The sequence below is a fragment of the Alexandromys fortis genome, unplaced genomic scaffold (genome assembly GCF_014885135.2).
Source record: "Alexandromys fortis isolate MF-2015 unplaced genomic scaffold, M_Fortis_MF-2015_v1.1 scaffold_0, whole genome shotgun sequence".
Taxonomy (NCBI): domain Eukaryota; kingdom Metazoa; phylum Chordata; class Mammalia; order Rodentia; family Cricetidae; genus Alexandromys; species Alexandromys fortis.
The window spans coordinates 31,959,927-31,975,886 of record NW_026067949.1 but is presented as its reverse complement, the minus strand read 5'-3'; the positions used below and the strand labels follow the sequence as shown (position 1 = coordinate 31,975,886).

Genomic DNA, 15,960 nt, shown 5'->3' with positions numbered 1-15,960 from the left:
GCTACGTCCCCAATCTACATCTTCGTCCCAGACTGTTTGGCTATGCATTCTCTTGAGAGTCCATATACACTTCCAGACTATTTTCTACTTTAGAAAAACTGGCACTGCAGCCTGATCGGACCTGAGCTGACTTCAGAGACTGTGTGGTTTTACAAACTATGAATGCACACAGGATGCCCTTCCACTTCCACACCCTTTAATTTTCATGAATGTTCTAGTATGTCTAAAGTTTTCACCTAACTGGTTAAGTTCATTCTTGCTGATGCAGCTGCAAATGGATTAATTAATTTCTTTGTTTGATTTTCTTTATTCTTAGTATACAAAATTGTATGTGATTTGTGGGGGGGGGGTGTAAGATTCAATTTGTTAAACTTATTTATCCTATCTCATTGTGTTAAAATCTTTGAATTTTCCACAATTAAGGTCATATAACATATGAACAAAAATTTTTACTATTTCTTTGAAAAGTGTATGCCCTTTACTTTATTCTGTTTTATTTATTTATTTGTTGAATTGCTGAGAAGGCCTCACAGTACTGTTTTAGTTTTAGATATGGTTTCACAGTGTATGGCAAGCTAGCCTAGAACACACAGTCTTCCTGCTTCAGTCTCTCTGCAAATGCTGGGATTTCTAGGCAGTCACCACTTCTGACTCAGTACTATGATAACCAGAAATAACAAAAGTATCCTGGAGTTGTTCCTGATTCCAGAGTAAAAGATTTTAGTCTTTCAGCACTGAGTATGTTTCCTGTGGGCATCTTATTAATTGTAAGAGAGGAATATTACAAAATAATTCACCCTGTGCATCTTTTCAGTGGAAAGACGACGAGATAGCTACCACTATAAAATCTGCAAGGAAAATGTTTTAATAATACCTTTAGGGGCTGGGAAGATGGCTCAGTGGTGAACGCACAGCAGCACAGGCTTAATGACCAGAGTGCAGCTCCCAAGTACCCATATGGAAGTTGGGCAGGTTTGGCAACAACTCTAATCCCAGCACTAAGGAGGCCGAGCTGGGATCCCTAGGGCAAGCTCACAAGCTAGACAAAGCTGAAACAGTAAGCTCTGAGGTCAGAGGCAGACCCTGCCCAGATAAATAAAGGAAGAGTGACTGGGGCAGATAGCCAACGTCAGCTTCAGGCCTCCACACACATGCTCACAGATGTGCATGTTCACCAATGCATATATGTATGCCTACACATGTGAACAAACACACACAAGCATGTACATGATATAAACACATACCCACATGCAATATAATCTTTCAAGGGTTATTGAGCTAAATCTGACAAGAGGACAGACTTCAGAGATAAAATGACAGGGATGGAAGCCACAGAGGACATCAAGGCGGTGTGTAGACCTTTACTCTAGAGCAGGTGTGTTTCAGGAAAACTAAACCAACTACAGCAAAGGCCATCTTCTAACGGGTGAGAAGAGAGCTTAAGAAAACCCTGAGTTATTAAAGGTAGAAACATGTCTGCAGCGAGCAAGCCTCGAAGCTGAGCATGGCCATCCCGAGCTCAGCTCACTGTGCTCAGGGCTAGTGAGACCCACAGCACGGGGCCAGCATCACCTTTGCCTCCCCGAGCTCCTTGTCGGCAGTCTCCAGCACTTCCTCCTTGTGTCTTTCTAGCTGCTGCGCTAGCTGGTCAATTTCCGTTAGCTCCTGGCAGAGCTTTTCGTTCTTGTTACTGAGGTTCACAACTTCACTTGTCACTGTTTCCTTGGTTTCCACCAGCTCTTGAATATGCTTCTCCAGCTCTTTATTAGCTTGTTGAAGGAAGTCAACCTGAATCCAATTTACAATCACGTGATAAAGTTTCAAACTAAAAGTTCTAAACAACTGCATTTTAAAAGATGCTGAAGTTAAATGAAGCTATTTTTGTATGTGTAACCCTAAATACTATTTATTTTGCCAAACTGACAATATGTACCTCAGTGAAAATACATGTCCACTGGCTTTTATTTTTCAAATACAGAAGGAAAGGATAAGAAATTTGTGTGAACTTGTTCCCAAAAGAGCCATAAAAATACGACAAGGCTGTTATAATGGCATTAGCTTGTGCTGTCCAATACAGTAGCTATTAGCATCTAGATGTAGCCGCCAAGCACTTTTAAACATGGCGACTCTAAACTAAGATGTGCTATAAATGTAAACGGCATGAAACTTCAAAGTTCTGGGGTTTTTTTTTTTTTTTTTGGTTTTTGTTGTTTTAGGAAAGTAAAACTATCACATGCTGAAATGAAGTTTGGGATATACTGGGATAAATACATTATTTGCAATTATACTGCATCCCATCTGTCTGGACTCATGTTTTTATTGGACAGTGTATTTGAATGTTGCCTCCACTGTCTCTGAGCAAACTCCACCTATTACATACAGACAGACCCCCCAGCCCCACCCTGTATCTAAACTTCTAAGCTCCCATGTCACACCTTATAGGGCTCTTCTGCTTCTTCATCTCAGGTTGAAGCCTGGTGCAAGCAGACATAAGCTGCATGTTTTATCTATGTTACTACTTCTTGGCAGTGGTGAGGTTGGACTTGAGACTTGTGTGTTACACAAGCTTTTACTACCAAGCTACACTATCACATTAACAGTCAATAATATATTACATGTGGATATATGCTGTATAATATGTATCTAATGAACAAAGTGGATAATATTGTGCATCATACAACATATATCATAGACAGTACATATAATCTATAACTTATAGCATATATAAGCATATATCTAGCTTAAAATTATCAGTTTTTAAAAATACAGGGTCACCAAGAATTCCCCAAGACACAAAGATAAACTTTGTTAGTATATTTTAAAATATACTAAAACAAAACATTCTGATTTTCTCTATATATTTATATATTTTGTTGCTTTGTTCTTTTGAGATAGGATCTCATGTAACCCACGAGAGTCTAGAATTTACTATGAGGCTGAGACTGGCCATAAACCAATCTTCCTGCCTCTCTCCCTCCCAAGTACAAGATTTACAGGAATGTGTCACCACACATCACTCATTCATGGGTTTTTAAAGAGCAAACTGAAGGCACTGCCCAGAGACTATGGTCTTCTTTTATGTTTGTAACACTAGACCCATCTTACTTGCTGCTCATTAGGGATTCTGGTCTCTCAAAGCTATTCCTCATTTCTCTGCTCTGTCAGAAACTCCCCAGAGTCCTGTATGGTGGCGCACGCCTTTAATCCCAGAACTGGAGAGGCAGAGGCAGACGGATCTCTGTGAGTTCAGGGCCAGCCTGGTCTACATAGAGGGTTTTAGTCAGCCGAGGTTATATAGTAAGGCCCTGTCTCAAAAAGAATAAAACAAACAAAAACTCCCTTATAAATAATAAAAACTCCCCTATAAATAAATAATATAAACTCCCTTATAAAAAATACTTCAGTGAACAAGCCTGCTACTTTTATCAACCCACAGGTCATTTTAAGAACCTCAGATTTTTACAGACTCAAGGAAGCAGCCCTGAGAGCCATTACCTGGACATTTAAGTGAGCGATAAGCTTTTCATTGGTTTTATTTCTAGTCTCCAGAGACAGGATATCAGGGGAACGGCCGCCATCCAAAGCAAGTGATAGTCGTTCTATTTCTCGTTCTCTTAGCTCAATCTGAGGATATAAAGTTGATAAAATTGGGTGTGAAGCAAATCCTGAACCCGGAACTTTCGTTTAGATATGATCTTTCCTTATGTACCAACAATGCACACAAGCAGCTACCGTTTATACTGGAGTCCACACGTGTGAAAACACAGAATATACCAGAGCTATAGGATCAGCACAGATAGTTCTCATCAGTGCTCTTATGGAGCTGATCCTAATTAAATTTTGAGGTTTTTTTCTCTCCTCTAAAATTGTTTATAAGAACAGAAATGTCTTGGCAGATTATACACATGTTCAAGCACTGGAATAATGCTGACATACTTCAGCGCTTGCTAGAATGGATGAATGTTGGAATGAATGGAAAATATTAAGAACTGAGTTGCTATCAAGTTCAGTATCAAAAAAGATAGGAAACTAGGGTGAATTTAATTAATAAATTGATACCAATTCACATGCAAGAATTGGAAAAATGCACACACACAGACACACACATACTTTGTTTTCCCCCAATTCAGAAAAAAAAATGAAGATTCAATTCAATAATTACTGAACACACTGATGGATGGACTTCGAAATCCAGGAACAGAAAACATAACAGGGAGTACTACCAAGCACCCCAACAGTTGCAGCACAACAGGTCTTCAACAGAAGAGTAAAGGAAATGGTATCTTACGGAACCAGTACTTAAAGGGATGAAGTGGCCCACTCTGCAGTCTATGTTTGTACCTATAATATCACCAAAGACCTTGCTAAATTTAGCAGGATGTCCATAAAGGCTATAGCAATGCTGTATCACAAAAAGGGGTACTCCAGGCAGCCACACTCATACACAAAATCATGGGAAATATTAGAGGCAGCAGAAATGACTCAGCATGACTGGACTGGGGAGAAGCATGAAGAATTGAGCATTGAACAAACACAACCCTGATGTGGAATATTTGTACACTATGTAAAGATATATTGCAATGATTGGTGCAACAAAGAGCTGAATGGTCAATAGCTAGGCAGGGGAGGAGACAGGATTTCTGGGGAGAGAGAGAAAGAAAAAGAGGAATCTAGGTATGTAGATTAAACCAGAAGGCACTGAAGAAGTCAGACATACAGCAGAGAGTAGAGGCAACTGGGCCACATGGAAGAACACAGATTAATAAAAACAGGTTAATTTAAGTTATAAGAGCTAGTGGGACAAGCCTAAGCTAATGGCCAAACTTTACACATAAGGCCTGAGAAAGCTTCCTGGCAACAGGCCTCCTAGGTAGGCTCAGCGTACAGAGGCGTGGCTCTTTCAAGAAGCCCTGCTGCACAGCTGAACACATGAGCAGTTGGCACTGGGTACAAATGCCTGCTGCAGGCGGACATAATAAATTCCAAGAGCTGGGGAAGATAAATGCGGCTCCAGAGCCTGTACCATTTGGCATGAGACTAGGCTCTCTGGGAACTGAGGGTGACAGAGCCAGCTGCCAGTGTGCCATGTGCTAAGCTGGCCCATGCAGCAGTAGCCTAGCAGGTTAAGATCTGGCTCATGTGGTCACAGGAGGCTGCAGATGTGCAAAAAGTCATGTCCAGACCAAGAAAAACTCTGAATAGGCAACAGTGTGCTTAAAAATGTGCTTAGATGCTGAAGAAAAAAAAAGAAAAAGGGTATAAACAGTCATAGAAAAGTAGTTTAAAAATAATAGTCTTTAAAGATAAAGTGACAAAGGAAAAAGCCACATAAAGATGGAAAATACACAGAGTGTCTAGATCCTATATGGTGTTTTGTTGACTCTGAATTGTTTAAATGTTAATGAACAAAAAGCAATAGCTATTGAGAGACACTGGATTATGGAAACTGCTAAGTTAAGCCAGTCTATATATTTCTAGAAAGTCTTAACTTCAGAATGGAAGTCAGAAAATATGTTGTGTTGGGGGAGAGGCTATGCCTTTGTTTTCGCAATAAACAAAAAGCTACGGATTTCTTCAAAATTAATAAAGACCAGATTTGATTGGGGGAAACCTCCTAAAAATCTTGGCTATAGACATAAAGGAAGAAACAAACAAACAATCAAAACTCTGCAGGACAGGTGACATATATGCTGATCCCTTTACTATGGGGACAGCTCTAAGACTAGATGAGACAGGAAAACGTGGCTATAAACTGAAAAAAACATAACCACATTCAATTTGTGCTCCCCTCCCCATTTTATGCTATGCTAAGAATTGAATCCGGTGCCTAATGCTAGGTAAGCTTTTTACCCCCAAGTCACAGCCCAGTGTGATGAGTGCAGTGGCTCTCAGCCTTCCTACTGTTGCCCCTTACAACTCGTCATGTTGTGGTGACCCCAACCATAACATTCCTTTCGCTGCTACTTCACAACTGTAATTTTACTACTGCTATGGATCATAATGTAAGTATCCGATGTACATGATATTTGATAACATGACCCCTGTGAGAGTGTCATTTGGCCCCAAAGAAGTTATGACCCACAGGCTGAGAACCAATGTTTTTAGTGCCTTCATAAAGGAGTTTGTTTGACTCCTTTATGTTTGTTTGTGGGGGGTTTTGGTTTGAGAATATTAGAACTTTCTTTAACTCCTTTCCAATCCAAATAATTTTCAAAGTACTTTACAAACTAAGAGTTATACCAGCATACTGGTACATATAGAGTTGTATGTACAGATCATGCAAATAACCATGTACATGAAAAAACATTACTCAGTTTAAACTTCGGTAAGCACAGGACATAAACTATGCTGTTTAGCCCAGAGACCAAGACAGAGAGCACAAGCTTTCTGTGGTTATAATCTAAGTGCATCTGCTGGGTCCTTCTCCTTAGGAAACTGCCATGCTGCAGTAAAGCTTCCAGAGGAACCAGAGCAAGCAGAGCAACCCAGAACAGGAACTGTCAAAGGCTTAGATTCAGTAAAAAAGAAATAAACAAAAAATTATTTTCTTTTGTGTTTTTTAAAAAATATTTATTTTATTATAGTGTGTGTGTGTGTGTGTGTGTGTGTGTGTGTGTGTGTGTATGCATGCACGCATGGCTTATAAACAGAGGTCAGAGGACAACTTTTGGGAGTCTGTTCTCTCCCTCCACTGTTTGGGTCCTGGAAATCAAACTCCAGTCATCAGAACGGGTGACAAGCACCTCTATCTTCTGAGGCATCTAGCCGGCCCTCTTAACAAACATAATTATAAAAATATGCTGTCATACTTAAATAAAATTATTCTTGAGATAAACATAGCAACACACAATTTTTATTTGGGGCAATTTTTTTGATTTAGGGAAATAGAATAAAATAAAAGAAAAACCAAAACAATTTTAAAATTGCTGCTTACCTATTAACTCGACTAACAAGCTTTTTGGAAAAGATAAAGGCTGCATTTAAAACGAGAGATGTGTAATATCAAGTATAAAACAATTCTAGTCATGATCAGAGCGAACACATCTCAACCCAGACACACAAATAAGCAAATCCCTACCTGCTGGCTGTAATTTCTCACCCCGTTTTCCATCAGTGCTAACTTCTCTTGCAGCTGGTGGACTTCCTCCTGAAGTTCCTGAATCCTGAAACATGGAGAACCAGTGTCAGCATATGGCGTAGACGTGGGTTGAGGAGACAATACAATGGAACATGAAAGTAATTGTTGTTGCATAAAATCCCACTTCTGGCTACCGGGGGCTCGGGGGAGGGGAGGGCGCAGTACTGTGCTGCAGGGTCCTAGAGCCTCATCATAAACACAGTCCATCACCTTGGAGAGCTAAATTTATAGAGGGAGGGATCACAATTGAGAGGCAAGTGATTTGAAACTCAGACACGTCATGCAATAATCACTTCACTCTTCAGCTGTGTCCTTAGAGCGACTCTAAGGTACAGATACCAATTTTTAGGCTCAGGAAACTCAAGGTCTAGCTCAAAATTAACAGTATCACTAAATGAGACAAGGGACAAGCATGTGTGTTCTGACCCTAACCAGCCCTGAGCTGCCTACTAAACTACTTTTATACTTTTGGAGAGGAGAAAATGTAGAAAAAAGCAATTTTCTAGTGACCCAAGCAAAGCCTGTTTTTCCTAGAACCTGTGAGCTCTACGAATCAAGACTTAGCCCAAACCATCTGAGCTCCACATGGATTCTATTGTCTAAGTATGGCATAACCCACTTTTGATGGGAAAAGCCTGAAGCAGGTCTGCTTTGAAGGGACATTTTCCATGAGCTGCAATAAGTAGGCTGCAGAGAGCTCATTCCAACATTTATTGAAGACAAAAGTTTCTACTAACCTACTAAGGATACAAGCAGGCACTCAAGCACTCTAAGATCAATGCAGGAGACTCTATGCAATGTGTGTGTGCACACCAAAGCAAACAGACAAAAGAGACTGAGGCACTTCTACAGTGTAAACAATTCTTTAAATAAGACTACCTGGCAGCCTAGCCATAACTTTAGCAGATGAGCAGCCCACAAAAGGTCAAGGTAGTCACATAAACACAGGCACATGATATTAGGATAGAATAAATGACTGAAGTGGTCTTCAGGAGATCTCAACCAATGCTCTTTAAGAAATGAGTGGTTTAAAAACCTCTTCTGTGTTTTCTATGAACCACAAAGTCCTTACCTGCACTGTCTTCCCATGTGCCCCGGTTTGGAGGCCTCCCCTAGAATCACTAGAGTGTCACTGGCATTGTTATCTTGCCTTTAAAGCCCTATAACTCTCTCAGTGACACCTGGACTCAAGCATGTCCAAACAGCATCATGACCTTACTCTGATGACCTCAGCATGGACTCAAGCCTTGTCCTGGAGGCCTAATGAACAGTTAACTAAACAGAATTTATTTCTGACTCTGACTTATAAAAGGAAATATAAATATAGGGCTAAAGAATGCAGGAGAGAAGAATTTCAGATCAAGATAGCATTCTATTCATGTCCACCTGGCATTTTGCTACAAGTCTGAAGCAGTAGAGATTCCAGTAAAAGTTAACCTACTTAGATGAAACCGAATGTCAAAGCAACTCTATTGAAATAAGTTCCTAAAAGCAGTAAGGTATTTTATAGCAAGTATGGACAGAAACCTCAGATACATGACTTATTAGAAAACAAAGCTTTTAAACAAGTAAAAAGTGTCCTTATCATTCTGAAAACACCTACTGAGGACCTATGCAAAGTTCTGTGCTAGACGCAGGGACACAATTAACAAGGCCAAGTTTTCCCACTGAACATCTTACAACACAGCTAATAATCAAACAAGCCAGTAAGAACTAAAAACAAATGATATGGGATATTTGTACACTGGGTGAGGATATATTGCTGTTATTGTCTTAATAAAGAGCTAAATGGCCAACAGCTAAGCAGGAGGTATAAGAGGAACTTTTGGGCAGAGAGAGAGGAAGTAGGAGATGCTCAAGGCGCATGAGAGAAGCCAAGAAACATAGAGAGGAAACAGATGATACAAGATAGAAAAGCGGTAACACCATGTGACAGAACGTACATTAACATAAATGGGTTAATTTAAGTTATAAGAGCTAGTTAGGAACAAGCCTAAGCTACAGGCAAGCTTTCATAATTAGTAGGAAGTCTCTGTCATTATTTGGAGGCTAGCTGGCAGGACAGAAACAAAGATGAAGACGATGATGATAATGACTGAACTCAGGTCCTTGAGACACTGCACACATCCACCCCTCCCAGCTCAGCAAATGAGTATGTAACACACCTGTTATCAGCCACTTGCAGGAGGTCTGCAATATATGGGTCCTCTGGCTGTGGAACTGGGTATGAACTGACTTCAGAGGGTGGGGCTGGTTCATCGATTTGCATCCGCTGGCGCCTAAATGCAATGCTTCTTCTCTTGCCTCCTAAGAATACAGAAATAGATGTATGTCTTAAAAACCAAAGAAGAACCAGACACTTTTCTAAATTCCGAACAACACAGATTAACCTTCTCTTTTAAAGTGGGCTCTAATGTAAATATTCACCCTGCTCTCTGACTAAACAATGTATTTCTCAAACATTTAATGAGACTATAAAACAAGTTTTCTATGCCTGCAGGCTTGGCATATGTGCACAGGTTTAAACTGTTCCTTGGCTAGATTAGATTTTGGCAGGATTAAAATCTAAGTGTGTCTTTTAGTGGTCAATGTCATGAGCTAAAATATCACCATCAGACAACATCAGATGAGGAGCACTGGCAGTAAGAACTAAAAACACATGCTTATTAAACAATGTCCGAAAAACAGGTCACTGGAGGCTGGAGATGGCTCAGCTCTCAAAGTGCCTGCCATTCAAGCATGAGATTCTGAGTCTGATCCCAGAAACCCTGAAAAAAAAATTCAGTGGTGGTGCCAAAGCCTGTAATCCCAGCACCGGAGAAGCAGAGGCAGAAAGATCCCTGGGGCTTGCTGGTCAGCCTGCCTAGCCTAATAGACAAGCTCGAGGCTCAGTGAGAAACCTTGTCTCAAAACAATGGTGGAAAGCAATAGAGAAAGAAATCCAAAGTTGACTTCTGGCCTACATATGCACGCACACACATTCCTGCACAAACAGAGCAGAAACACACACGGGAAACAGATAACTGAAACTCCAAAGAACGCAACTAAAACATAATAGGATGTCACCTGTAATATATACTATAATCTGAGTCAGTAGTGAACACCTCTGTAATTATCTTTATAGACAGTAGGAATATTTATAAATGGATAGATTGATCTTAAAGTCATATAAAACTCATAACCCGTTTACTTTCTCAGGAGCAGGCCAGACTAGAGCTGCACTTTCTAAACAGATCAGTTCTCATGAGAAAGAGACACAGTCCAGCCTGTCGTCATGAGCACACCGGCCAACACAGTCCAGTCTGTCGTCATGAGCACACTGGCCAGCTTGGCTCAAGAAGGGGAGGACTCACCGGGAGTCTGTACTACAGCCTGCAAATTCTTTTCTTGAAGCTGTTGGATTTTCTCATTCTTAGCTTTGCTCTCTTTCTCCAGGAGTTTGAGCTTATGAACGTACTGGTTGTTCAGAAACTTCAGATCAGCTGTCTCGTGTGCACATTTTTTCAATGTAGTTTTCAACTCTTAAAGTGAGAAAGATGAAAAGATCAAGACATTGGCACCAAGCTGAGAGGTGCCACCGGAGCCTTACAGGTTGGATTAAGCCAAATGTACTTCCTACTGCTAACAAATCTGCACATAATCACAAAGAACAACTTTATGTTCTTGTTATTATTGTATATGGTAATGTGTACCATGGCTTTGATCCTGTAAATCGGCTTTAGGCTAAAGAATTATTGAATATAAAGTTTATAGTGAGATAACCAAATCATTTATCTCCTTCCTGGCTCAACACTGCCTAATAAGTGCTACACAGCTACTCATTACTTTTCTTTTCAGTAAGAGGAACAATAGTTGCTTCAAGAAAATGTCTTCTATTCTGCCATTTAATATTCTTTTTGCCAATTTCAAACCAAAAACATAATCCGCATATCGCGGGGACTATCATGGCTACGGATTACACGCATCTCCATTCTCACGCATTCTTCAGTACAGCTTCCTGTGCTGACGGAGCTGTTCGCATGACTACCAGTTTTCTTGTCAAGGACTTTAAAATGAGACTTTAGCCTTTTCCACTTATAAAACAAAGATGACAAGATCCTGCATTTAAAAATATCATCAAGATTTCATGTACCTTTAATGTGCTGGTCTGAGCATTCTTTCAGCTTCATCAACTCCAGATACAATTCATTATTCTCCCTGCTCAGTCTTGTATTCTCAAGTTTATAAGGCTCCAAAACAAAATCGAAGTTGGCACTTTCCTTTTCCGCCTTTGCCGAGGACAACCTGGACTGCCGTAGGCTTTCTGTTGTGTGAACTAAATCACTAGCGTTAAAGGACAGAAAATGAAAGGCAAGAAAGCATTCTATTAGCCTTCTAGGAACTTCAAATACATTTCTAAAAAGGCTTACGTATAATGCTAATGTTAAGTAATACCAAATTTACGAGAAGAATGAACTTTCAAGGTATCAAAAGTCCTCAAAAGTTTCTCAAAACAAGCTGTAAGTTATAAAATACAAACACATCAGATTGTTGTTTTTTTCCCCAGTTCTGAAAGTACTTTTATTGACAATTTTACCTTTAGTTTAAAAATCCTATTGTTCAGCAACATCTAACTCATGTTCCCAACAAATGAGCTACCCTGTCAGATCACAGCTCAAACTCCCTCCTGCTCCTTCTCCAGGTGCAGCTGGTTCTTTATTGAGTAAACGTGTGCTGGTGACCGCTGTGTGCTACCTCCAGGAAGACAGCAAACCAAAATCACGCTCTTACCTCTAAGAACACAGCTTATAGAACACTAAACGTTTCGTGAGAAAACACACACAAAATGCACTTAATAATGAAGAATTTCTATTCTACAATCATCAGACACTTAGTACATGATAAATCAAACATTTCCAAGCTTCCTATAGGAGCAATCTCTAGCAGCTGTAAATGATCATATCTTGTGAAGTCTGCACTGAAGGGGACGACACCAAGATGGCAATGGTGATGCACAGTGACTGTCAAATGCAGCGGGTGTGACTGTCCTACAGTGGGGAGAGAAAGGTGAGGCCCAAGGACGACAACGGGCCCGGCTCGCTCCAGCCAGAGGGAGGAGTGTACGAACAGCAAGAGTGAGAGCGCACATTGTGTGACTCAACAGTGCGAGGACAAAGCGTCAGGAAACCGGGTCATGAGAGGTTTGGGGGCGTACCCGAGGTCACAAGTTATCTTTATCATTCCTTGCTGTCTACCAGCCTTACCTGTAGTCCTACTAATGGACCTTCTCAAATACCCGCTGCAGTCTCAAACCTCCACACTACAGCTCTTGTGGAAAAGGAGGGGAAATCACCAGTGCAGAAAGGTAAAAACAAACGACAAGACAGAAAAGAGAAAGGACCTCTGACCTCTATCGGAAACCTCACTCAGAGAACAGAGGGTATAGCAATCTCTAGCATCCTGCACCATGAAGGCCCTTTGTTGGGGACAAGGCTTTGGACTGGGGACAGCACAGACAGCTTCAGCAGACTTACAGACTTCCCCAGAGTCCCCTTGCCGCTTTCCTGAAGCAGGAAGGTCACCGCAAACTCAGGACGTGGATTAAAGAGCACAGACATCTCTAACTGCGCTTCATCCTTACCTGAAGAGTTTCTCCACCAGAGGCAGGCACTCCACAGTCAGAGTCTGGCGGTAGCCCAGCTGGTCCAGCCTCTTCCTCACATTGATGTACTTCCTTTCCGCGGCCGTGCTCATCTCGTCTCCCAGGCCGGCTTTACTCACTCTCCACAGTCAAAGTCCTGAGGGAGGATCAGCACAGCCCTCAAAGTTTCACTGCAAGAGAAGCTCCTTGAATAGAAAAGAACGATTTTGTTCCTTTTCTGGTAGTCATTACTCTGTAATATTAACATCGATTTAAATCCAGTACATATGATCTCTATTTTGCTACATTAAAACATGCATTTCTTCACAAACCTGAATGCAAAAGTTAAAACAACAATTCTAGAGGAAAACAAAGATTTCACAGAGGCCGGCAAGGGATCCTTGACGGGAAACTCCACTTTCTTACATGTGAACGGCATCCAGACATCTTGCTCACGCTGGACAAGTGCCCTACACTGGGCTGAGCGCACAACCCACAGGGAATTCCTTAGCAGCAATAAACAGAACAGAAAAACCTGATAGGTGGGGCCTCATAAAAGTGACAAACATCAACTCATCCAAACACCCCGTTAAGGAAAATGAAAGTCCCAGCGGGAATGAGACTCAATGGTAGTTCTTGCCTAGTACTGTGAAGCCCTGGGCTTGACCTCACCAAGGAAGAGAAAAGGGGGAAAAAAAGAACGAAAACCTAAGACTGCCAGAAAATATCCATAAGCTATAAGGAAATATTTACACACAGAGAAGAAAATGAACTCTTAGAGTTTAATAATAAAACAATCTGATATGAAAATTGGGGCTAGGCCCGGTATGGAAGCAAACACCTGTATTCCCAGCAATTAGGAGGCAGACACAGGGAGACTGTCCTCAATCTGAGAGCGTCCTGATGTACATAGTAAGTACATAGGTCAGCCAGGGATACATGGCAAGACCTGTTCCCAAATTATCCTCCCAAATTGTGCTAAAACTGAAATTTTGTTGCACAAAAACTTGAAAACGCACCTTGCAAAAGATATCTCAAGAAATATATGAAAAGATCCTTAACATTAGGAAAACACAAACTATGATCACAATGAGGTGCTGCTTTGCCTATCCCGGAAGTCGAAAAGGACCGACAATACCCAGTGTCGGCAAAGGCTGCCAGGAAGTGAAACCCACACATGGCTGAGAGAGTAAAACCACCTTGGAACAAGTCCGGCCGTTTCTGACAGCGTTAAACACTCCCACGCCTATAACGCTATACCTGCACATTGACAGAAGAAAAGGGACACGAATGCCCACGAGGAGACTACAGCAGCGTTTAGAGCAGGTTTGCTCACAACTGCACCAAACCGAAAGGGGTTTGATAAACAGGCTACCCTACACCAGACAGTGTGACCCAGACTGGAGGCAACAAGCTGTCAGTACACACAGACAACAGGGCTGACTCTCAAAAGACTATTCAAGCAAAGAAGCCCCCCCCCCCCCCCCCCACACACTATGTGACTTCATTCATGAAAAGCTCAGAGACATTAAGATTCAACTGCGGGGCTAGAAAGTCTCACAGGAGGCGAGTAACTGGGAAGGACCCCTTTCTTTCCAGAGGGGCAAAAGCGTTGACGGGGAAGCCACCCAGGCACGACGTCTATGGAGTTTTCAGATGAGCATTTCACCACGTTCATTTCTGCTGTTTTTGTACTTTTTCATATGTTGAGACCAAAGCTCCTCATGATGTCCTACTGACTGGAAACTCACTACTGTAGACCAGGTCTCAACCTTCTCTTCCACCTCTACCTCTACAGTGCTAGGATTACTTGTGTGTACCACCATGTAAAACACACCTCTGAATACATTTTTATACTTGTCTATTTTGTTTGTTTGTGGTGTTGGGGATCACACCCAGAGCCAGCACTCTGTTTCTGGGCTACACCTCCAGCTACTATACTTGTGCCTTTTTTTTTTTTCTTGTCTTTTTAAACATCTACGACTATTTTCTCTATCAATCTACCCTAAAACAGAGTTATGCAAAGTTCATTTCCTTTCTAACCTTTGTCAAATAAATGTAGTCTAATTTCTAACAAAAAGAATGTTCTTCGCCAACAGTAAATTTTAAGTGCTATATATGAATACGTACAAAACCTTCTGCTGTGAACACCCAGTATGTGATAAAGGACCAGTAGCATCCTCCCTCTTCAAACACTGTCCTAAGAAAGTAACTTCCCAGGCCACAAGACTACTTCTAAATTAGACTTCTTCTTGATTACTCTCGTTTATAAATCTAGCGTCTCTGAGAGGCCTCCCCTAGGATTTTCTAGTTCCTTCCACAAGAGGGACTTGACTGATGCCGGGTGTTTTAGAGAAACTCTTGTGGTCCCAAGAAAAGCACCTGACAAGCTAGATTTAGAGGGCAAACTGCAAGAAACATTTCACGTCTTTGACAGCTGCCAACTCCAGGTACCCAAAACCATCTCTCTGCATCCTTCGAGATGAAGAAGACAGAATGAGAATACGAAGCAAAGTCCTCCCAGGAAAAACAAAAACACGTACATGTTAGGTTGCTCCTATATTCCGAATGACAACTTTTTGATCAAAACAACATAAAAGGGTAGGTTCAGCGTTTAGAGCTAGGTGTCCACTACACTCCGGAGCGTGGGTGTCTTAAGGAGGCCACCTCTTACTTTTTCAGACACATCCAACGCGTGGATGCAGAAGGGTTTAAACACCAAACCCCGCAGCGCGGGCGCCACGGGACGGGTGGGCCTGAGCGGGACTCAGTCAGGAAGGTGGAGCCACCGTTCTCCCCGCCCGGACATTTTCCCGTCCAGCCAGCCAGCCAGCGGCTCGGCCCCGCAGCCCCGCCGCACGGTCGGACAGCGGGACGGTCCCGGCGCCGCCCTCCCCCACTTCCTCCCTCGGGGAACCGCCCCGGAGGTCCTGCGACCCCGCCGGCCCCCTGCGGCCTCCCCCCCGGGCGAGCCTCACCGCCGTTCCCGTCGCCGCTTCCCCGCGCGGCGCATCGCCCTGGGGACCCGCCGTCCTCACTGGCTCCTCCCGCTGCGCCCAATGGCTCCGGCACCAGCGCAGTTTGAAAATGGCGCCGAGAGACGGTCGCGGCCCACAAGGAGGAAGCGCCGCGGTTGCCCCGGTAACCGGAGCGGCCCACAGCGGCGACGCGCGCCCGCCCGCCCGCCCGGCCGGTGATGGCG

The 15,960-nt window shown here is 42.4% G+C and overlaps 1 protein-coding gene across 2 annotated transcripts in view; it reads right to left on the bottom strand.

The window, feature by feature from the left end:
- Positions 1 to 15,960, bottom strand: part of Cep135 (centrosomal protein 135) — a 58,724-nt gene extending 42,764 nt beyond the window's left edge. The window contains exons 1-8 of one of the 2 annotated variants that reach the window (XM_050150179.1): positions 15,737 to 15,960; positions 12,759 to 12,964; positions 11,271 to 11,461; positions 10,492 to 10,659; positions 9,304 to 9,445; positions 7,079 to 7,163; positions 3,496 to 3,624; positions 1,573 to 1,788 (exon numbers count right to left, since the gene is read on the bottom strand). In XM_050150179.1, the coding sequence (XP_050006136.1) occupies positions 1,573 to 1,788; positions 3,496 to 3,624; positions 7,079 to 7,163; positions 9,304 to 9,445; positions 10,492 to 10,659; positions 11,271 to 11,461; positions 12,759 to 12,871 (1,044 nt within the window). In that variant the 5' untranslated portion in view covers positions 12,872 to 12,964; positions 15,737 to 15,960. The remainder of the gene's footprint in view (positions 1 to 1,572; positions 1,789 to 3,495; positions 3,625 to 7,078; positions 7,164 to 9,303; positions 9,446 to 10,491; positions 10,660 to 11,270; positions 11,462 to 12,758; positions 12,965 to 15,736) is intronic. The other variant, XM_050150180.1, reaches the window with a different exon arrangement.